The sequence below is a fragment of the Medicago sativa genome, chromosome 3 (assembly GCF_051527215.1).
Source record: "Medicago sativa cultivar Bolivia chromosome 3, Bolivia_mono, whole genome shotgun sequence".
Taxonomy (NCBI): domain Eukaryota; kingdom Viridiplantae; phylum Streptophyta; class Magnoliopsida; order Fabales; family Fabaceae; genus Medicago; species Medicago sativa.
The window spans coordinates 100,359,155-100,382,063 of record NC_140751.1 but is presented as its reverse complement, the minus strand read 5'-3'; the positions used below and the strand labels follow the sequence as shown (position 1 = coordinate 100,382,063).

At 31.7% G+C, this 22,909-nt stretch overlaps 4 protein-coding genes and 1 pseudogene across 6 annotated transcripts; 1 reads left to right on the top strand and 4 right to left on the bottom strand.

Moving 5' to 3' along the window:
* Nucleotides 1-128: 128 nt before the first annotated feature.
* On the bottom strand, nucleotides 129-2,039 carry LOC146942881 (phenylcoumaran benzylic ether reductase Betv6-like; annotated as a pseudogene). The gene is made up of 5 exons (XR_015032887.1): nucleotides 1,744-2,039; nucleotides 1,497-1,631; nucleotides 1,055-1,292; nucleotides 725-928; nucleotides 129-571 (listed from the first exon to the last, which is right to left on the bottom strand). The product of XR_015032887.1 is annotated as a phenylcoumaran benzylic ether reductase Betv6-like (transcript).
* A 1,791-nt stretch (nucleotides 2,040-3,830) lies between these two features.
* Nucleotides 3,831-6,442, bottom strand: LOC146942880 (phenylcoumaran benzylic ether reductase Betv6-like). The gene is made up of 5 exons (XM_085756975.1): nucleotides 6,179-6,442; nucleotides 5,849-5,983; nucleotides 4,641-4,884; nucleotides 4,261-4,464; nucleotides 3,831-4,173 (listed from the first exon to the last, which is right to left on the bottom strand). The coding sequence occupies exons 1-5, from the start codon at nucleotides 6,359-6,361 to the stop codon at nucleotides 4,007-4,009; spliced, it is 933 nt and encodes a 310-aa protein (XP_085613101.1). The 5' UTR covers nucleotides 6,362-6,442; the 3' UTR covers nucleotides 3,831-4,006.
* Nucleotides 6,443-13,382: 6,940 nt separating this feature from the next.
* LOC146942879 (DNA polymerase epsilon catalytic subunit A) lies at nucleotides 13,383-14,458 on the bottom strand. Its single transcript, XM_085756974.1, has 4 exons — nucleotides 14,298-14,458; nucleotides 14,091-14,209; nucleotides 13,847-13,956; nucleotides 13,383-13,680 (listed from the first exon to the last, which is right to left on the bottom strand). Exons 1-4 carry the CDS (start codon nucleotides 14,347-14,349, stop codon nucleotides 13,527-13,529), a joined length of 435 nt encoding a protein of 144 aa, XP_085613100.1. The 5' UTR covers nucleotides 14,350-14,458; the 3' UTR covers nucleotides 13,383-13,526.
* Nucleotides 14,459-17,692: 3,234 nt separating this feature from the next.
* Nucleotides 17,693-18,920, bottom strand: LOC146942878 (uncharacterized). The gene has a single exon (XM_085756971.1). The coding sequence runs from the start codon at nucleotides 18,716-18,718 to the stop codon at nucleotides 17,882-17,884; it is 837 nt and encodes a 278-aa protein (XP_085613097.1). The 5' UTR covers nucleotides 18,719-18,920; the 3' UTR covers nucleotides 17,693-17,881.
* On the top strand, nucleotides 17,786-21,040 carry LOC146942877 (Cystathionine beta-synthase (CBS) family protein). Of its 2 annotated transcripts, XM_085756972.1 has the most exons (7): nucleotides 17,786-18,022; nucleotides 18,514-18,726; nucleotides 19,496-19,781; nucleotides 19,879-19,957; nucleotides 20,436-20,509; nucleotides 20,603-20,663; nucleotides 20,756-21,040. In XM_085756972.1, the coding sequence occupies exons 3-7, from the start codon at nucleotides 19,521-19,523 to the stop codon at nucleotides 20,896-20,898; spliced, it is 618 nt and encodes a 205-aa protein (XP_085613098.1). In that variant the 5' UTR covers nucleotides 17,786-18,022; nucleotides 18,514-18,726; nucleotides 19,496-19,520; the 3' UTR covers nucleotides 20,899-21,040. The 2 variants fall into 2 exon arrangements, with proteins under 2 accessions (XP_085613098.1, XP_085613099.1); XM_085756973.1 differs by lacking the exon at nucleotides 18,514-18,726 and having other exon boundaries at nucleotides 17,936-18,022.
* Nucleotides 21,041-22,909: the final 1,869 nt, after the last annotated feature.

The following is a 22,909-nucleotide window of genomic DNA, read 5'->3' as shown; positions in this document are numbered from 1 at the left end:
ATATAGCTATGGATAAATAACTGTTTACCATAATAATAATAGCATGATGAGTCATTATTTTCCACTTCTTTAATTTGCCTTGGGCAAGAAGGTAAAACAGAACAAAAGCAGTAGCAGAAATTGGAAACTACCAAAACTCAAGCATCATATCATTTTCAAATAGTCGGTGGTAACATACTGAGGAAGCCATATTACACAATATTCCGAGCAATTGTCATTATTCGTAAGACAATCTTAAAAAAAAAGAAACTTGGTGCGCTGAGACATTAATAGATTTACATAGCAAATAAGAAGCAATAAGCGACAGAGGTGGATCAGTTGTGGCGTCAAACTCTTAAACTACAAAATCGATCAGATTATTAAACTATTCTATTATTAGCAGTTCAATTTTTTAATTGTAATTCTCAAATGAAATGATCAAGGCATTCCTCCAGAGTGGTGTAGTTGACATCCGGGTATAAAGCAGAAGCCTCAACCCCAAAAGAAGGCTCAATCTCAAAGTTGGTGTGGTCACCTTTCACAAACACTGAGTGACAGATTGCTAATCCTACATTGTCTGGAAAAGGTGTCTCTGCAATAACAAGTAACAAATCACTTATTAACACTTCCATATTTAAATATAAACATTAGACCCTCTTCATAAATTTTATACTCCCTTTTTATAAATTTCTCTTCAAATTGTAATAAGATTCAACACTAGTGTAAGATAATAATATATACCAACCTTCAATATCCCTGAGAAGTTTATCCTCTATTACATAAAATTTTTCAAGGGTCTTCCCAATCTTCTTCTCCCACAAGGCGATAACATCGTTGAATGAGTAAATGTTCTTGGGAGGTCTGAGGTAAAGAATTTTGTTCAATGTCCTTGGATCATCCACAGCTTTAATAGTGTAGGTTCCAATGTCTTCTTCCTTATTGAAGACAGCTGCAAATATTCAACACAAAAATGCAAATTAAAATACAGTGAGGTATGCAAATATTGGATTGTGCAGCTACTAGACCAAAATGCATGAACTAAACCACCAAGCGTAGAAGTAGTGGTTAATGTTACCTTTTTTATTGCCATCACCCAAGATAATGACTTTGTCTCTTGGTGGACCTGTAGCTCCAGGTTGGACAAATGTTGGTACAAAATAACCAGCAAAGGAGTTGGTAGATACATAGGTATAGGGTATGCCTTCAGCTTCAATCATATGTCGAATTTGTACTTTCACGGCGAATACAGATTTTGCTGGCTCAACGGCATGGACACGATCCACGTCGTTCCCAAATTCTGAAGGGAAAAATCTCTAGAGAGAGTAGATATTCAAAGTTTTTTAGATTCTTTAAACAATTTAAACAATGTCTTTGGAAAAGCACACCCTAGAACAAGCCAAAATCAAAGTTTTTTTTGTTTTTGTTTGAGAGAGGACATATTTAAAGTATGTAAATTAAGAATATAGAGTAAAAAATAAAAACAAAAATATGCAAAAGAAGAAGAGGACAAGGATAACCTTAACATTACCAGTCTCTTTAATGGCAGCGATGATTTTCACCTGATCAGCAGCATGTGTGTGACTGAGTGCAGATATGACCACGTCTACTTGCTTCATTGCTTTCACCAAGCTCTCATTATCGTAGAGATCCCCCTGCCAATGCCATTCTCATTTCAAACTCTAATATAGTAATAATATGCCTGGATGTTCATTCGTGATATACTATAATATAAGGTAAATTAAGAGTGGGTGTTTGAAATCTTACATGGACCAAATTAACACCCATAGTCGTGAAATTGTGGAGGAGCTTAGCCTTGGTTGATTCCCTAACCAAAGCAAAAGTGTGATGTCCAGCCTTTACGCTTGCTTCTACTATAGATATGTTTACCAATGTAGCCAGTCCCTCCTATTATCAGTATCTTGCTCTTCTCCGCCATTTCACGTGACCACTGCACACTTCTTCTCACTCAAGTATTCGAGCAATGGGGTAAATAAATGTAATATGTAGGTGCTATGAAAGAAAAAAGAGATAAAAATAAAATATGAGGTTAAAAAAATATATCAAAAATTAAAGTGTTCAAATATCATTTGTTTATTTATTGGTGAATTGATAACTATACACTAGTTAATTTGTACACACTCATTTCATATCCATACACATTTCTTTCTTATCCAACAAGAAAAAACAAAAATACTAAATAGATAGGTGTGTAAGAAGAAATGATATTTCTGCGACCATTTCATAATAATTTTTGAACAACTTTCTCTATTGTACTCACATTATGATCTTACTTTCTCTCTTCATTTTTATCTCTATTATTTTTTACCAATAAAAAAGAGAAAAAAAAGGTTGTGACTAAAGTTGTCACATAATAGTTGTACAAACATCATTAGTCATACATAAGTGATAGATGGGTGTCATCAGTCATTAACCTATTTGAGTATTTCCATTGTAGATGGAACTTTTATTTTTTCTCTTTCTTTCAATTATTAGAAAGTTTTTTTTAAGGAAATTATTAGAATTTGTACACTTGAAATTACTATAATACCATTTTATTATAATAAATAAAAAACTGTTTTCATGTGTTTTTTAGAAGAAAGAACTATCTCACATCACTAGCAATAAAATGTTGGATACACTCAAACATATCGATAAATAAGTGGAAACTAGCTAAAGATGCTGCTCAACGATTTTCACGGGGTTATGGTTAGAAATTTAGAAGGGTTTCCATGTCTTTTTTTGACAATTGGAAAGGGAAAAATTACATTTACTCCTATGCATATAATTTATAACAACAATAATGTCATCAATTTTTCACGCATGCATTGATACATTTTTTTATATATAAATATTAGGGCAAATTACATTGACCTCCCTTAAATTTTGTTGAAATATCACTCACACCCTCTCTATTTTTTAATCAAACATTAACCTCCTTTATTTAATTTTCTATCTAACAAATACCTCCCCTCTAAATAACACCGTTTAATATCTGTTAAAGTATATCACAGCCATCTTCAATGGAAAAGGTCAAAAAAGACCATCCGTTCAAAGATTGTGCACGATCTTTCTATGCTTCAACAGTTACTTCCCTATTTTCAAAGCTATTTCCATTTTCCACTTAATCTTTTTTTTTCTTCCACCATATAGATTCCCTGCCCTTCCATTCCCTTTTGTTTCTCTATATTTATTGTTTCTATTTTTCTGATTCCTAGATTTGCTTTAAAATTGTAAGCTTCACACAACTTCCCTTCTTATTTCAACTCTTTAATTGCTATTTTTCCCATACGCTGGGTCATGGAACCACCTCCGAGTCAATGTATCTATCGTAAGAAAATTGAACAAAAGGCTGAAATAATTTAATTTATTGCAGTGTGATTTTAACAAATGAGTTTGGCACTATGTGACCTACACTACACAATGAAGGGAGAAGAAGTTTAAGAAACAAACTGATTATTTGTCAAGCATGGTAATCCCTTTTTCAAACGGCGTTTCAGAGTGTTAAGTTCAAGGGAGGTTAGTGCTTTTACAAATAATAGAGGGGAGGTGAATGTCGATTTTATAAAACTTGGGAGGATGATGTAATTTACTCTAAATAGTTATAGTACATGTTATTATTGGCCCGGCAAATTAAATTTAATGGATCATGTACGTGTGTACATATATCATTTTTATGATTTAATCAGCCCCTAAATTCCATTTGTTCAATGTTTCCCCTGCTCATAGTTTGACTAAGCACGGCGTCAAAGCAGAGAAAGATCAAAGAACATCGCAAGCATTCATTATTTTTCTCAGTCAAAAGTAACATATTCTACAACGTGACAAACTCAGATGACACCAAGAAGGCAACATTTTGACAAAATACACAACCTTTTTTGAATATTATTTGGGTACTAAGCATTACCAAGTTTACATAGCAAATGAAATAAGAAGCAACAAGTAGGAGAGGCAGAACACTTCCGCGTCAAACTCCAAAGTAACAAACAACTCATATTATAATTATTGATGCATAGATATTCTTAATACTTCAAACGAACTGATCAAGGTATTCCTCCACAGTTGTGTACTTGACATCTGGGTACAACTCATAAGCCTCAACCCCAAAAGATGGCTCAATCACAAAGTTTGTGTGATCACCTTTCACAAACACCGAGTGGTGGATCGATAATACCACGTTGATTGGAATAGGAGCCTCTGCAATAAAAGGGAATATATATCATTGTTTTGAATCAATTAACTTCACAAATCAAGAACACGCACACTAAGAGTAATAATACAAACCTTGAATATCCTTGAGAAGTTTATCCTCTGGAAGAAAAGTTTTTTCGACGGTCTTCCCAATCTTCTTCTCCCACAAGGCTACAAGCTCGTTGAATGAATAAATGTTCTTTGGGGGCTTTATGTAGAGAATCTTATTCAATGTCCTTGGATCATCCACAGCTCTAATGGTGAATGTTCCAATGTCATCTTCCTTGTTGAACACCGCTGTACATATACAAGAAATATGCAAATTAAATTACAACATAAATACAACGAATTATAGTAACATTGCTTCTACTAGTCTATTTATTTTGAATTGCTTTGAACATTGATACATATGATTATATTCAATTAACTCATTTTCTTAAATCATTACCGGTGCCAACATGTTAGTTTGTTACCTTTGGGATTTCCATCGCCATATATGACGACTTTGTCTTTTGGAGGAGGTGGGGCGAATTGTCCTGGCTGAGCTAATGTGGGGAGAAAATACCCAGCAAAGTAGTTGCTAGACACATATGTGTAGGGTATGCCTTCCGCTTCAATAGCACGTCGAATTTTGGCTTTCCCTTCAAATGCAGATTTTGCTGGATCTACCGCATGGACACGATCAACGTCATTCCCAAATTCCGAAGGAAAAAATCTCTGCGGACAACATATATTATTCCAATGTTAAAATTCCTACCAGCAAGAGTTTAATTTGAGAGTTTTTTAGGGTTCGGCAACTCAATTCGTTTGAACACAAAGTTAAAGGAGATTGAGTATGTGAAAAAAAAAAAAAAAAACATTAATTTAACAATTAATTATTACATATTGTTTGCCTTTATTGAAAAATATAATCAGAATATTAGTTGGTGCTCCGTAGTAGTACTAACTATTTTTTGACACCCCTCAAAAAAAAATAAAACTATTTTTTGACAATTCCTTAAAAAAAATAAAACTATTCATTGAGTATATGAAAATGTTTGCAAGGTCATGTGTCAAAGTCCAAATTGCCGGATCCCACTCCCACCATGATTGTGACTGTCCACTTTTGTGTGGTGTACATGAGCAAGTCTTTATTCATCACAACCTCAAATAAAAAATATTTAAATAGACATAAATGAAAATCCATTTGATTTTATATTTGTCCCTAAATGTAAACTCCTTATTAAATTACTAGATGCATTTATTATTTTTTTCCTAAACATGCCCCTAATTGATACTACCAACTTGTCTTGAAATATGTAAAGTCAAATTTAATACACATACAAACAAAGAACAATTTGATAATATTAACACACAAAATAGACACATTAATTACCCTAACAACTTTTCTTAAAAAATGTGAAAAAGACAAAGGGGTATACATATAGGGACGGAGGGAGTAAAAGATAAAATAATTAAATCACAAAAAATGATGTGATTACATTATTTATCTTTTTAATTTTTTATTTGTATGCGCATAAATAAATATTTATCATTTGGATTATGACTAAATGGGATCTGCTTCTCTCGCATATTTCTAGATTAGAAGCCAAACCAGAAAAAAGGGTAAAAGGCACTAAAACATTGAAAGAAAGTGTCCAGAATTATATTATATTATATTATAGAGAATAAAAATGACAACCTTAACGTTACCAGCCTCCTTAATTGCAGCGATAATCTTCACTTGATCCTCAATCAGAGCGTGGCCTACCGTAGATATGACCACATCTACCTGCTTGATTACTTTCACCAAGTTCTGATGATCATACAGATCCCCCTGCAATAATTTAATTACCATTTCAAACTTAATATTATTAACCAATGATATACAAACACGATATATACGAGTTAATATTTCCAGCTAAAGGATCACTCTCTGTTACATATTCATATCATATATTATAGTATAAACATGTTACATGATCTGAAATCAAATTCATTAAAAAAGTGGAAGGAGGAATATATTACGTACAGGGACCAAATTGACGCCTAAAGTTTTGAAATTATTGAGGAGATTAGCCTTGGCAGGATCAGCGAGGGTGGATTCACGGACCAATGCAAAAGTGGGATGTCCAGCTTTTGCACTTGCTTCTACTATATGTTTTCCGATGTAACCTGTTCCTCCGATGAACAAAATCTTGCTTTTCTCAGCCATATGGATGCAACGCGTGTGTTACCTGTTCCTTAATTACTTTCGATCAATTCACTCTTTCCAAACTGCTTTAGAGTTTTTTCTGTTTTGCTTTCTTACCAGCCCTCTTAATTATAGGCAAAATTATCCCAATTCAATTACAATTATGCCCTTATTTAACTTCCTTCAACCATATAAAATATAGGGTTAAATATGTTTTTGGTCCCTATAAATATACCAACTTTTCGTTTTTGTCCCTCTAAAATTTTCCTTCAACTTTTAGTCTATATAAAATTTTCAATTACTATTTTGGTCCCTATTTTTAAGTTAATTTTAGTATTTTTTAATGAAATTGTGCAGAAATGTGTAGAATATTATAAAAATATTTCCCAAAAAAAAATTAGAATTTTTTAACAAAACATAAATTTAATATGAATTTTTAACCATAAAAAAATATAAAAATTCATATTAAATTCATGTTTTGTTAAAAAAAATTAAATTTTTTTTGGAGAGATTCTTATAATATTATGAATTTTTCTGCAAAATTTTATTCAAAAATATGAATTATACATATGAGTTTACTTTAAAAGAGGGGCCAAAAGTGAAGATGGAAAATTTTTTGAGGACTAAAACGAAAAGTTGGTATATTTATAGGGACCAAAAACATATTTAACCCTAAAATATAAACATAGATATAAAAAAACTGATGTCCCTTCAAAAAAGCTGATGTATTTTCTCCTGTTTTATGACTAAGTACATCATATTTCTTTGTTTAAAAAAACATCATTTTTCTTTAACAAATTTTTACTCTTTGTTAACAATGGAGTACACATTATTATTTTTATTTTTTTGTTACAAATGGAGTACACATTTAGACATAAATGCATTTTTCGGACTTTTATTTTTATTTTCACTTTAATAAATATACTACTATGTGAGAAACCTTGTACCAAAAATAAAATAAAATATATGTGAGAAACCTTGTACCAAAAATAATAAATAATATATGTGAGAAACCATTGATGAATTGGTCTGGTGGTAAGAGATTGGACCCTTAAGTATTTGGTCAGGGTTCAATTTCTCCTCATGCATATAGAAATTTTTTTGGTTGGGATGGAAGAACTCATCTTACATACCCCATAAGTTTTTCGACAATGATTAGTCACTGTTAAATAGTGGTGACAATTTCATACCAATATCGTGATAATCTTAAAAAGAATATTGAGAGAGAGAAACTTATCTTACCATTTTCTTTTATAGTTTTTTTTAAATGCATTTGACATTTAAAAAAAATGACAGACACTGCTTTCAGAGAAATTCTGACATGGACACAACCCCAAATCAATTTTATTTGGGCACACACTCACAAATAAATAAAAAATTAAAAGATAAAAGAATTAAATAATGTGACTAAATAATTTGTGTTTTAATTTTTTACATTTGTGTTTTAATTTTTTACATTTGTGTGTGCGCCTAAATAAATTTGATTTGGGTTTGTGTCCATGGAAGAATTGCTCCCGCTTTCATTTCATTGTTTCTTGAAAAAAAAAATAGAGAGTATGCTTTCATTTTAAATTAGTTTTATGGTTCATTCGGTGAAAATTTCTCAAAAAACCACACACATTGTCACTTTAAATTGCTTTTTAGAAATAACTATCATATACTTTTTCCATAAAGAAAAAAATATCATATACTTAATTTTTAATTGGAGGTAACTTATATATAGGGTGTAAGTTAGCAAGCCTCATATATATATATATATATATATATATATATATATATATATATATATATATATATATATTCCAAATTTAATATATTATACTTTTTAAATACACACTCTTTGCTAACGAATTGTAAGTAAAAATGGATTAAAGAAAATAATATTAAAAAAAAAGTAATGTATACCCATTTTTCTTTATACTTCGTTACTGAGGGATAAAATGTTTATTAACGTTTGTTGTAGCAAAAAACAGAGCTTATAGATTATTCGTTTTGAAGAAATCAAATGAATTGTATTAAAGGAGCTTATACATGATTACTTGAGGTTTTTTGAATTAAGAGATCTGACATTCACGCATTTGAAATAACGATGATCGTCTAATCTTAATTAGACCGTCTAGAAAATGTAGATTTTTTTTTAATTGTATAATTTAAAATACACAATTTTTTTTTTGAAAAACTAAAATACAAAACTTAAATCCTTCGTTCGCATTTTGATCCACTGATATTCTCGTCTTAATATGCCCAATGCAAGAAATTTTGACCGTAGAGAACCAGGTCACAATCATTTATCTGTTTGGGTTAGACTGGACATAGATAAATGATAAAGTGGTACTATACATAATGATGATGAGTCTTAATTCCATTGGTTACTTAATAATCATATGGAATCTTGATTTCAAAGCAAAGGAGTTGGTGGCTTTACTTTAGCACTCTTGTTGTCTCCTTTCTATCTAACGTGGGGTTGGTGAAGTGCTTTCTTTGATGGTTCGACCCGTACCTACAGCACATCTTGGCCTTTTAACATTTTGGATAATATTTAAAAGGGTTTTGTTAACGAGTGCCCCCGGGCACTCTTTAAGCATCCTCAATTTAACAATTATTCCTTTAAAAAGTCAATCAGTACAATTTCCAATGCATTGATTACCCAACTTTTCATAAAAAACTTACTATTTAAAGTGCTTAAAGAGTGCCCCGGGTACTTTTAGATGCTTAAACAATGCCCTTAGGACACTTGTTAGCATTTTCCTATTTAAAAAGGGATTGTCATAATATTTTCTCCGATACAAGGCTCTAGATAATTTCAGACTTTAGTCAAAATTCATGTTTAACATTTTCTTTAATTATTTTTAGGACTAGATTTAGGTGTGTTTTCTCAAGTGTTTTTGATATTATTTTTGAATTTTAATGAAAAAATAATTTGAGGAAATCATAAGTTAGTTATAAATATTTTAAGTAAATAATAACACAACAACATGTTAGAAAAAATGCATCTAAGTTTTATTTATATTTTTATTTTAAAATTATTGCAAAAGCTTACAAACTTAGAGAATTTTTTCCTCTTCATCCTCTACACTCAGTTATAAATATATTTACTAAAAAATTATATTTTTAAAACAATTTTGTAACAATTTTTTTTGTATTTATATTATATTTTTATTTTCTCTCTATTACTTTAGTTTCGATGTCATAACTTTTTTTTTTAAATTTATAGTTTGTTTTAGAGGATTGTAAATTTATAGTTGAACATTCTTTAACTATATATATATAATATTAGCAACATTCTAGAACGTTGTAAATGAAATGATCGGCAGGTTCAATGTATTTGGACATTCTTTAACTATTTTAAATAATTATATAGTTTTCGCGAGTTTAGTTTAGTTGATAGGACAATTCATGATATATGTAAGGTCCGGGGTTCAAACCTCAGTCACCACAATTTTTTTTTATATATTTAATATAAAATGCACAATTTTTTATGGATTTATTTACATAAAGGAATAATTATATATTTTTTTATGTTAACTCTTCGATTCTTAGAGCAAAAGAGTTATCGTAATTTAGAGTTTGACTGGGAGGAAAAGACAGTTTTACCAAGAATTCTTTCACTTTGAAATAGAACTCAGTTTATTTCGAACAATTTGTTATTCGTAAAACTTATTAACCGCTTAAACTCAATTACTTTGTCGGAAATAATTACATTTCAAAAAACGGTTTTCTGTTTTACGAAATTTTTTAATATTATTAAAAAGTTGATTTCACCATTTCCCCTAACATGATTTTTTTTTAAATTTTTTTTTCAGTAAATTAAACTCAAATAGTTAGATCTATTTTCAGAAGATTTATAAGGAACATTATTTGCTCGTTCAACGTACCTAGACAGTTTTATGGCCAATAAAAAACGTACCTGGACAGTTTAGAAATTTCTCTCTCCTAGGATATTTTTGAGCAACTATTTTCTTTTAATAGTTAGAAAGTCTTATAAATAAAACCATGTTCACCTAAAAAACTATTTAAGAAAAGTACTTTTGTCTCAAATTTTAAACTACTTTGATAATTTCAGATAAATTACTGTAAAATATGATTAATTTTGTATGGAAAAAGGAAAATTAAAAGAGTTATTATTTATTAGTAAATTATCTTTCCTCAATAATATGATAAAGATAAATTAATATAAATGAAAAAAAAAAGTTATGAATGGTAAACTTATAGCTTGGATTCGTTTTGTTGCAAAAAAATTATAATTTTGAACAAAATGATTAGTTAAATTTATTTTAATTTTTCAAAGTGATAGGCCGATTAATTGTATTATTTAAAGGAGAACGATAATGAGTGTTTTTGGAGTATTGGTTAGATTATTAAAATTAATAAGTTTGCATAAAAAAGTATTGTAATTATTGCTAAGATAAAAGTAAAAACTTACTCCCCCTGTTCCAAATTATAAGTCGTTTTGGTCATTTCAAACGTATTAAGAAATGCAATTGATTTTATATGGAAAAGAGATATTATGAGCTGCTTTACAAAATTGCCCTTAATAAATAATATGGAAAAGATAAATTCAAGAATTAAAAGAACGGCGTAATAAATAGTTAATGGTATAATAAGATAAGTGACATTAATGTTTCATGAGTATTGTAAAACGACTTATAATTTGTGACAATTTTTTCTTTCAGAGCGACTTATAATTTGAGACAGAAGGAGTATATTTCCAAGACAAAGTTTCTATTAATGGATTCCTTGACTATTTCCCTTAGGGCAATGGTTAGAAAGACCCTTCTTTAAAATACACTTCATGAGAACTTGTTCCACTATAAAAAAGCATAACCTGAATTTGAGTCACCGCCTATGCAAAACCTGCAGTAAAGTCCACAGTTGACATCACTTTCGGCTCATGAGTGGCTTTCTTCCTGACGTAATTATCATTCTTTGAGCCATTGATTACATTATGTGAGGACGAACCGTAATATTTCAACTCTTCCATCCCAAAATTCAAGGCCTTTAACTTGCAATTTTAATATTTCAATTTTGACATTGGAGTATTATATGGCCTTCTCAGCTTTTTTTCTCTGACTTTCTCTCCACCTCTGATTTCTAAAAGCTTCTCTAAATTTCTGCCGGTCATCTCTACAATAGATTTGTCCTCATTCTCGGAGTTCATATCCTTAATATTTTGTTTCACACCCTTAAGACTATTGAGCCTCTTTAGCAGTTCATCTTCGTCTTTCTTCGCTATATCCCAATTATACTCCCTCGTGCACACATTATACTACAACATGCGAATAAAATAAGGGGTACAAAGAAAGAATGATATCAAAGTCCTACATATCCTATGGTCTTCAATATCATTCATTTTATCTTCACCCTCATTCTAGATCAGGCTATTTGTAAAACTCCAATATACACCCTCCGGTCACTAATATAAACAAAAATCTATATTTTAGGTTCATTCATTTAATGATGTATGTGGTCTATAATAAAGACTACGTGCATCATTAAATGAATGAATCTAAAATGTAGATTTTTGCTTATATTAGTGACCGGAGGGTGTATTCATTCGCAGTGTTTTAGACATATTTCGATTTCGGTGCACCACTATCAACAAATTCAAAGAGGTGCTAAATCAAATCACCCGGATTTGGCAACTTTACTTTGGTTCCACCTCGGGTGCCACATTTAGTTTTTGGTAAATTCATTATCTAGCACGGGGTTCATGTAGTTGTTGGGAGGACATAGCAATATATGAAGGACTAGACACTTAAACATTAGGCTTAACAACATGTTGCGCTCTGGGAGAAATCTAATACTTGGAGTTCATAAAAGAATGTCCAATAATCTAACACGAGTTACAAATAAAAATCAATTGTTCTTTTCAACTTGGATTCTTTCATGCATATTTGAAGTTAAATCAACCTTTATTAGAACTCTGACAAAAAAAAAAGTTCTCATCCTAGTTGCCTCATCAAGAGCTAAAAGAGTATCCATGTTTAAGTAGTGGTTTGCTGCACCATGTGAGGAATGAAGTCACCAATCCAAGGAAAGATTCAAAGGAAGCCCGATGAGAGATCGCAAGACCCAATAGATCAAAATACACTTAGATCATTCAAGGAAGAAAAAAATAACCTTTACCCAATGAAATCATGGACCATGGGACGTTAGTTTTCCAAAGCTTAATTTGAAGGACTAAACACGTGAGACAATAGGCTTAACAACATGTTGTGCTTCAGAAGGAATACGATACTTGCACTTCTTAAAAGAATGTCCAATAATCTAAGACGAGTAACATAAAATCGGTCATACTCAACAACCATGTAAAAATTAAAATTGTTCCTTTCAACGAGGATTCTTTCACACATATATGAAGTTAAATCAACCTTATTAGAACTCTGGCAAAATCATCAAAAGGGCCAAAAGAGTACCCATGTTTGAGGAATGGTTTGTTGCACAATGTGAGGATTGAAGTCAACAGTCCAAACAAAGGTTCGAAGGAAGCCTAGTGAGAGATTCCAAGAACCAATAGATCAAACTGCACTTCGATCATCCAAGGATGAAAAAATTCAAAGTAACCTTTATGTAATGAAACCATGGGCTGTTAGTCTTCCAAAACTTAAGATTCTTTCTTTTAAGTCTAGCATAGGAGGAACCCTTTGGGAGAGTGAACCTCCTGGGAAGGATATTTTGACTGTCTAGGACACGTGCCATTCATCTTCAGATATTTTGATGGAGATTTGCTCACCTTTAAAACGAGGTTTAGGTAGCTGCGAAGTAGTAATGTTGCCCGAATTGGCTAAAACTTGAGCAAACGATTTGGTTACCCTCAACAGTGACGTGGTGGAAGCTATGAACAAAAACAACTCACAACAAAGCGAAGTGCTCGAAAAGCCCAAAACGCAGCACATGACTAGAAAAACCCAGAAAATACGTTTAGAAAAAGGAAAAAGCAATTGTTTGTTATGTTAATTAAATTTAATACTCAAATTCCAATATTGACATTTCCCTTATATGTGTTAAGCCCTGCTTATATAGAAAAATAAATACCAAAACCTTATGGATAAATTAACATTTTTCAATGCAGAATTATAAGTGTCATCTCAAAACAATTACATTCGTGTCATCTCAAAACAAAAACAAACAAAAATTACATTCGTGGATATGTTACATTTATATATTGTAAAGGGTGGAATTAGATTTAGATAGACCATTCGGAACAAGCACTAATTCCATGTCCTGTGTTTAATTTTGATGATCCCAAGTTGGCTACGTGATACTGCGATGCATACTTGTTGGTAGGAGCTTCCATCACTGGAGGTTCATTCAGAAACGCCCAGTTGCTCTTGGTCCACCTGCACTCACCCAATGCAACCATATTCAAATTCAATATAAAGTCTATATAACGAAATTAAAAGTATTCATGACAATTGGCCTAAGTCTGCAAGTAGTTGAATTGGAACATTGATTTCTTAAAAGATAGTTTTCTAACGACTAACAATTGGCCATGAGAAAATTTACCAGCCATTTTTCTTCATATTTTTAAGCTGCTCCATATTTTTGTCAACATCCATGCCAAATGATTTCTTCATGGGGCGGGCCAAGGGCACGGTATCGTCGTATTTGCCGGGCTGTCCAATTAAATATCGAAATGAATTATTAACATACTAACATATTTAACATTGACATTGACATTTAAAAAAAAAAAAAAATCATTAGCACAGAAACAAAACAGTTTGTAAAGATGTGAATCACAAAGTGAAACCTGAATAGTCCTTGATAAATTGGAAATAACTTTGACGTGTTCATCCTCTGTCTCCTTCTTTGATCTCCAGAAAGCATCAATTTCTTCTTTGGTGAGTGACCGATTCCTTTCAAGTGATTCTGAAATATTAAAAAACTAAACCGTGAAGCCAAACACAGAGCATAAAGACAATTATACTAATAATTAATGAGTATATTAATTAAGTACCTGATTTAGGATCAGTTGTGTGAGAGTCCCATCCTGCCATTAGAGAACCCATTGATTGATTGCTGCTGAATTGCTTTGTTTGTGATAACAAATTTAATAACCAAATCACACTCTTAATTCCAATGTCTTTTTTTGTATATTGTTGACTTGTGTCTTAATATGAAGATAACCAAGTAATAAGATCAATATATATACTAACGTAACGTGCTTGTGTAGTGGCTTCTTTACTTTGCTCTTATCTCTTGCCAATGTTTTATTACAAAGTGTCATATTCAGATATGTTTCTGCTGCCGAGGTATACATGTATTGTTGATAAGGATGATTATACGATAACGGCTAAGATCCTGCTTAATATTTGGACTTTGGATATGAATGAATAAAAAGACAAATCCACAGACTTTGAAAACAATGGGACGAATTCCCAGCGGTTTCTAAAACCTCTTAGACCATCCCCAATGGTGGTGTCTTTACCAATTAAGACACCGTACCTAATAGGTACCCTCATTGGGGAATTTTATTTTTGGGGTCTCTTAAGACCCGGGGTCTTATTTAAGACCTCCAACTTTAAATGGGACCCGCACGCTTTTAATATTAAAAAATTGAAATGTAGTGATATAAAATTATTGATAGTTGATTAGTGGGTCCCATTTAAGAACTTTGTGTGAGATCTGGGTTGGAGGGATTGAGTGCTTATTAGGTACTACTATTAAAAAATGATAAAAGAGTGATGTGTACGTGTGGGACCCATTTAAGTACCCAAAAATGGATGTCTCCATTGTGGATGCTTATCGTCTTCTAATAACTGCCAACAATTTCTTCTTTTTGCATTTCAAAATTAATTATTAATTGAGTCAGGCTAACAAGTGTTCCAAGAGCACTTATTAAAGATTTAAAAATAGAAATAATTTGTAATTTTTTTTTTAGAAAAAGTTAAAGTACTTTTTAGAATTTCAATGTATTGAATGCATCATTTCCCTTATTTAAATTTGTTGACAAGTGTCTTCAAGATACTTGTTAGCATTTTCCTTATTAATTTGATTCGGGGTTGGCTATAAATTATAGCCTATAATAATAAAATACAAGTGTGTTTGTTTCAAGTGTGTCAAATTTATTTATAGGAATAACATTCCTTAGAATATAAAGATAGGAATTTTATTTCAAGGTATTTAGAAAAAAGATGTTTGGTTAACATTATAATATTTCAAGAAACCTTAAAAATAGGAAATATAATAGGTAATTATACATAATTTTCTTCCCATTTCCATGGGAACTTTGTTCCCACCATTTTCTTTGGGAAAACTTTTCTATTCCCAGGAACATTTTATACCCGGGAATAAAATTTAGTAAATTTGTAACAAACATAGGCATATGCATTTTTATGATTTTATTCTCAGAAATCTACAAATATAACTTGAAACAAACACACCTAATGGGTAAAGCTTAGATTGCACTTTAAAAAATGTCTTGTTAACTAGTGCCCTCGGACACTGGTTAAGGAATCCAAAAGTAGAAAAATTATCTTGGAAATATAAACTGTTACTTTTAACTAACTAATTATTACACCACTTTTTAACAAAATTTTACCTCTTTTAACTACTTAACCAATGTCCTAGGGGACTTGTTAACATTCTCCTTAAAAAAATAGTAGTTCAACCTGGTTATTTTATCTACATTAGTTATTCTAATTTTCTCATGATTTACCCTTTGTAAGGCCTAGATAAAATATTTGTATTGGGGTTGAAAAATAGTTGTTTTATGCACTATTTTGTGTATTTTAGATTATTTTATTATTTTAGCCATTCCTATTTAGGTTTAATTACAAGTTTTGCCCTCTAAATATTAAAAAGTTACAATTTTGCCCCCTGACAAAAACAATAACAACCGAGCCCCCTATGTTAAGCCCCTGTTGCAGTTTTGATTCCCATGACAATTTTGACCCATTCAACGCACATGTGTAATTTTTAATTTTAAAATAAATAAACATGCCACGTGTAATGCTTTAATTAAAAAAAATAATAAAAAACAAAATATTTTTTAATTTAAAAATAAATAAAATATTTATTTTTAAATTAAAAAAATAATGATTAAAAAATAAATTTGAAAAGTAATTAAAAAAACAAAAAAATTTATAAAAAAACAAAAATAATAAAAAAATATTTTTAACTTTTTTTTAATTAAAGCATTACACGTGGCATTATTATTTGTTTTTAAATTAAAAATTACACACGTGGTGTCCACGTGTGAGTTGAATGGGTCAAAATTGACCTAGGGGGCCAAAGCTACAAAAGAGCCTTAACATATGGAGCTCGGTTGTTATTGTTTTTGTTAGGGGGCTAAAGTCGCAATTTTCTGATACTTAGGGGGTCAAAACTGTAATTAAACCTCCCATTTATTCTTATTTTATATACAACTTGGTTATTTTATCTACATTAGTTATTTTATCTAGCTATTCTAATTTTATAAAAAGACATTGTTATTTGTAGCGAGAGACGTGTCCCGAGAGATTCAAGAAAATTTAGGGAACCAATGACATCTCTGAACTGGCTGAAAATCATGGTAGGTAAGGGGTTGAAATATGTCAAACTATAAAAAACGTATGTGAAATTATCGCTAGGGATGTTTTCATGATGCTTACTTTCGCTGGATTAAACACTATCCTTTTACAAGATACCCTTTGTAAAGATTACTTACGCACATTCAATCAAACAAATCTTTACGTATATGTATAGGTTTTCTTTATTTTTCATCCAATCTTAAATGACTAACTTATAAAAAGGTCCTCTTTCAAAAAAATAGGATTTCATTGTCAGAAGTGTAACTTAGCTTACAAGTCATCCTATTAGATGTAAACCCTTTTCTCTAAGGGTGAAATGTAAAATGTTTGATTTTTGAATGACTAACTTATAAAAAGGTCCGCTTTCAAGAAAATAAAAAAATACTTGTACAAAGTTCCTTTCTCTAAATTTTGTTTGTTATTCAGTGAATATTTTTATCTTGTTACTCAGTATTATTTTATCGTGAGTAGGAAAATATCAACTATGGGGTTAACGATGCTAAAGTAAAGAATTTGATCTGTAAATAATCTTGTTTCAATTTTTTTATGATTTTGTACAAGTTGCAAAGAACTTTCAAAATCTTGATAGATTATGATATGGATTTGACTACTGAATAACATTAGAAGAGAGGAATTTCACTACTAATTCATCAGTCTTTGGCTTTTAATTATTGAACAACAGAACTGTAGGTAAACCGTCTAAGAGACCTTTTTTTTTGACAATGTGTAAGGGACCTGATTAAAGATGATTTTGGATATAAGTATTTTTAATGGTAGAAGATAACAAATTCTTATAGTAACCATTGCATATATGCGTCCAATAACTTGTGATCTTTCAGCATGGTAGCAAAGTAAGTGTCATATTATTATAAAAATATTGTACTTTTATATGTACTTTGCCTCGTTGAATAGATTATAAATCGACTTAACAATAGAGAGTATGGATGTTGTCAACCTGACAAATCAAAATCCTAGTATGATGTCCCAAGTGGATTATAAGAATATACAGTATTTCGTGTTTACAATTTTGTTACAGAATCCCATTATCCTTTCTAATATCTCCGCAGCTGACTTTGCAGCCATGACGACGAGGTTTATCAGGATTGTCAGGATCAGAATCACTTGGTTCCACCAGAAGTCCTCTCAGGCATCGTCTTCGAACCATTGGTTGGTAAGTTAACCTTTCTACCCTGCTAACCGTTTTCACCTCAGCCTCGCGGTTTTCTAAGCCTTGTTTAACTTGAGGCTCAGGCTTTTCGGGAAGAATGACACGAACACCAGGGTCTCTTCCATTTATTGAACCTTGCACCATCAATGAATTATTCATACTCTGTATGTTGCTGTTCACATATGCCTTTCCCGCTTCATCTTTCTCTTCTTCGTCTTTGGTTCGATGTATGTTGTGGATTGACCCTTTTTTCCATGTTGATTGGGAATGGGAACCTGCCACATGCATTGATGCTCCTCTGTTGTCACCCGCCAGAGTTACCACACTGACTGTTTTGTCATCTGTCGGAAACTGTGTTGCCGTTGTTGGGTTCACCGTGGCTACTTTATTAGCAAAATTTGTTGCATCATCCTTCATAGTACTATTTTGCATGGGGGACTTTGATACATTCATGATATCTGGATCTGCAACTAATTTGATGTTTTTTTCACTAGGGTTTGATGTGGCAATGGCAAACATCATGTTTCTCTCCAGAGTTGTTTGAGGTTCAGAAATTGGGGTAGGAGGAGGCTGTGGTGGGGAATAGGCCAATTGTGAAGGAAACTTTGATCTTTGTTTTCGATGAGACTGAAATCCAATGGAAGAACCTGCTATCCATGGGATTCTAAAACGAAATTGCTTCTTTTTTTGCTCTGACATGGATAATGGTTGGTTAATAATTTATCTTCTATCACAACAAAATAGGTTGGATTATTTGTTTTTTAACAGGAAATACTAAACATTCTGGCTGAACTGATTGCATTTGCAAATGTTCTCTTTATATTCAGAATCAGAACTAGGAATATATACCTTGCATGTATAATAGGACTTATCCAATGGTTTTTGGGTTAACTAATCAATTCATCTTCCTTTTTGTGCTTTCCTTATATTTATTTGTGTTAGTCATACGTTTGCTGAAATCTGAATTGCTAAACATTCTTATATATCTTGTTGTAGAGGAAAGAAATTTCTTTAATTTCTTTTACTTGTCACGAAAGAAATTCCCAGCATATACTTGGCCTCTTTGAAGCTTACCTTAAAAAGTTTGTGATTTTAGTCATTAATTTCATCCCACGTGTTGGGAATTGATTTCATTGAACCAGACAATAAATAATAATTATGATTAGCAACATGAGTGAAACGTTGTGGAAATGAATGAATGCCAGAACATTCATCATCCAAAAGGTTTGGCAATTCCATGTGTAAGCAACCATAAAGCAAGTTCCTTTCTTTATATTCTCCTTAAAGAAAGGAATTCAGAACAAGATATGTCCAAGTAAACGATGGATACAAGCTATTCATTCTGTAACACTATGAAATACAAATTGCAAGGAAGTACTAGTTCCATATACCCTCGGTTCTTTCTTTTATTTTTCTGGTGAAGCTTTGGAAAATATTAATACATAACCATCACTAATTTAAATTTTGATTGAACAGAACTAGAAAAAGTGAACAACAAAAAATGCAAGGAATCTACCGGATACTGCAACCTCGCCGTAACCCTTTAAGGGCTGCAATATTTCAACAATTCCACGGTAATGGAATGTTTGGCCTGAACAAGTTATCTTCAGGCTTTGGATGTGGCACATCCTCTCCACCCATGCTGCAGAAGGGTTTGGAGAATGTTACAGTATCAGAGGTACTAATGACAAAGGGGGAAGAAAAGGTGGGTTCCTGGCTTTGGTGTAGAGTCGATGATGCTGTTTTTAATGCAATGAAGAATGTAAGATAGTTCTTCAATTTGTTTTAAAGCTTTCATTGTTACTATTATAACTTCGAAAATGTTTCTAAACAAACTCAAAAAATATATAATGTTTTAGATGGCTGAAAATGATATCGGATCATTGGTGGTACTGAAGCCAGAAGGCCAGCAAATAGCAGGCATTGTCACAGAAAGGGGTAGGCGGTTCCTTCGGATACTTTCTCCATCTCATATTATGCGTTGCTTAAAATATGTATGTCACTTAAAAAAATAATTAAGTGTACTAGTTTTCACGATAGAATTTATTATGTGGACACGGCCATGGTTATCAAATCAAAATTCTAATAGTCAATAGGTAAGAACTATTTTTCGAATTGTGAATCGTAAGATACATTACCCCAATAAGTTGCTGAGATAAACAAATGACAAAAGAAAAGTAGTTGGTTATATTGTCCTACAAATTTCAACAAGAAAAAGTGATCGACTGCTTTAAGTCTAGATAGTTGTTTGTCAGACTAAATCATAATGAATCAGAATTCAAAATGAGATTCATGTGCAAAATAGATATACATTATAATTTGTATCAATATATGGCTCACATGAATCGTAAGATAATAATAGCTTTATGAACAAAACAAGCTAAAATCTCTGTTGGCTCCATGCATGATTCTACAGACTGCTTGAAGAAAATAGTTGCACAAGGAAGATCACCTTTATACACACAAGTTGGACAAATAATGACTAATGAGGTTATTTTATATGCTCTCTCATTTTCATTCTATTTAATGCAATCTAGCATTTACATTTTATGACTTTTTAACTCATATGATTACCTATAACAGAATGACCTGGTAACTGTGACCTCTGACACAAACATCCTAAGAGCAATGAGACTAATGTTAGGTAACTGTCTGTTGCACATAAATATTTTGCCATAAAATTTATGTGACCAAATATTGAAGAAACATGTGTGTGACCCTTTACTTGTATTGCAGAGAATCGAATCCGTCATGTTCCAGTTATAGATGGGAAAATAGTCGGTATGATTTCAATTGTAGATGTGGTGCGAGCAGTGACAGAGCAACAAAGTGGAGAATTGAAGCGACTCGGTGATTACATCAGAGGAGAATACTATTAGGCTTGCAAAAGGCCGATTCAACCATCCATATGTACAGATTTGATGTTGTGAAATTCATGTACCAAAATAGAATATGCCATTGTATACTAATTCACATTCATTTCACTAAGAACGAGACCAAAATCACTAAGAATTGCAGCCATACACGAGAATATTTCTAAATTGCAGATGTAAAAATCCATGATTGACAAAAACTCAGTTATTTGAGGAAAAGTAATGTTAAACTCTCTCGTACATTTTGCATCAAATAACCACCTTCACCCCAATCTGTCACCATCACTATGAATCTTGAATGCTATTCATAAAACATTTTTATATGGGCAAATTGCAGTCACCTCCCCTGAGATTTCTTTAAACAACACATAGACCCCCTCTAGTTTAAAAATGGACATTAACCTCCCTTATTTGTTTCTCTAATTAACATATACCTCCCTTCTATGTTAACACTGTTAGTAGTCTGTTAACTTCTTGGTTGCAGCATAAGCTTTTGTCAGCTAAGATGTCTTTCGCCATGGCAACTCGTTGCACAGGAAATTGGCACCTCATCTCAGTGGCAAATTGAAAAGAAAAAAAAAAACACACAATGGGGAAGAACAGTTTGATTATCCATAAATAAATTAATGCCACAAAACTCACAAATAATTCATAAACAATTCATCAGTTAACATACACTACAAACTAAATCTTGGGATTCATCAGGGTAGAGAAATAGAAAAAACAATCTAATGAATGAAATATATGATTCAACACAGATGATTATAGCAAAATTAATCTCCCTGGGAACGCAAAAACAAAACTACAATTTCTACAAACAAGAAAAAAAAACTTAAAAACAAACAAAACAAAGGAATTATAATGGAAAATGTAAAACAAAATTATGTGTGCACTGGAAATTGATTCACCAGATCCTAATCCTTTCTCCATTGAAACTCGCAAACTATTCACAACTCACCCTAATCTCTTGCCATTTCCAATCTCATGTTCAATTGAATCACGGAGAAACATAAAAGGATGATTGTGAAATTTATTCGGGGTTGACCACGGAGAAACATATCCTCTAGCGGTGGGATGTAGGTATCTTGGCGATGGAGCGGTAAAATAACTACAGTGTATAAAGATTACATTGTAGTGGAGTTTTTCTCTATGAAATAAATCAGAGTTGTTAAAGAAAGAAACAATCAAACATTTTAGACTAACAGAGCTAGTTTAGAGGGGAGGTGTGTGTTTTTTTTAAAACTAGAGGGGGTATATGTGTTGTTTAAAGAAAGCTCAGGGGAGGTGAGTGTAATTTGCCCTTTTTATATAGTTATTGGTAGGGGTGTTCAAATCCAAACCGATCCAAAATAAAACCGCAAACCGATCCAAAAAAACCGAAAACCGCAAAAAAGTGAATATTTTTGGATGTCTTTGGATGTTGTTTTGGAAAAACCGCTATGATCGGATCGGATTTCGGATTGCCTTTTCAAAACCGAACCGAACCAAACCGAACCGCAAAAACAAATTTTTATACTTATTTATTATTTTATTAGTATTATATATTGCATTAATATATTTCTTATTGGTATTTAATCTTATATATTGCATTAATTTAATCTATATTATTACTACTTCATCTATTTCAAATATAATCAATCATTTTCATTGTGTAATGTTAACTTTTTTAATAAAGGCTTAATTGATCTGCCGGTCCCTTAACTTATTTCTTTTATTCAATTTGGTCCCATAAGTCTTAACTTTCTCAAACACGTCCCTTAACTTATTTCTTTTATTCAATTTGGTCCAATTTTGATAATTTTAATCCCCTAAAAAAAGAGACCGTTGGATTATGGAGGTCTATCAGATTTTATAGTGTATCACCAACACCTAATTTATTTACTTTCTTCTCCTTCTTCCCTCATCTTCATCTACATCCATCCTTCATCAATATTCATCAATAAAACCCAGGAAAAAAATTAAACCTGCTATTTATTCACTACACCACCATCATTGTCATCTTCATCTATCATCATCA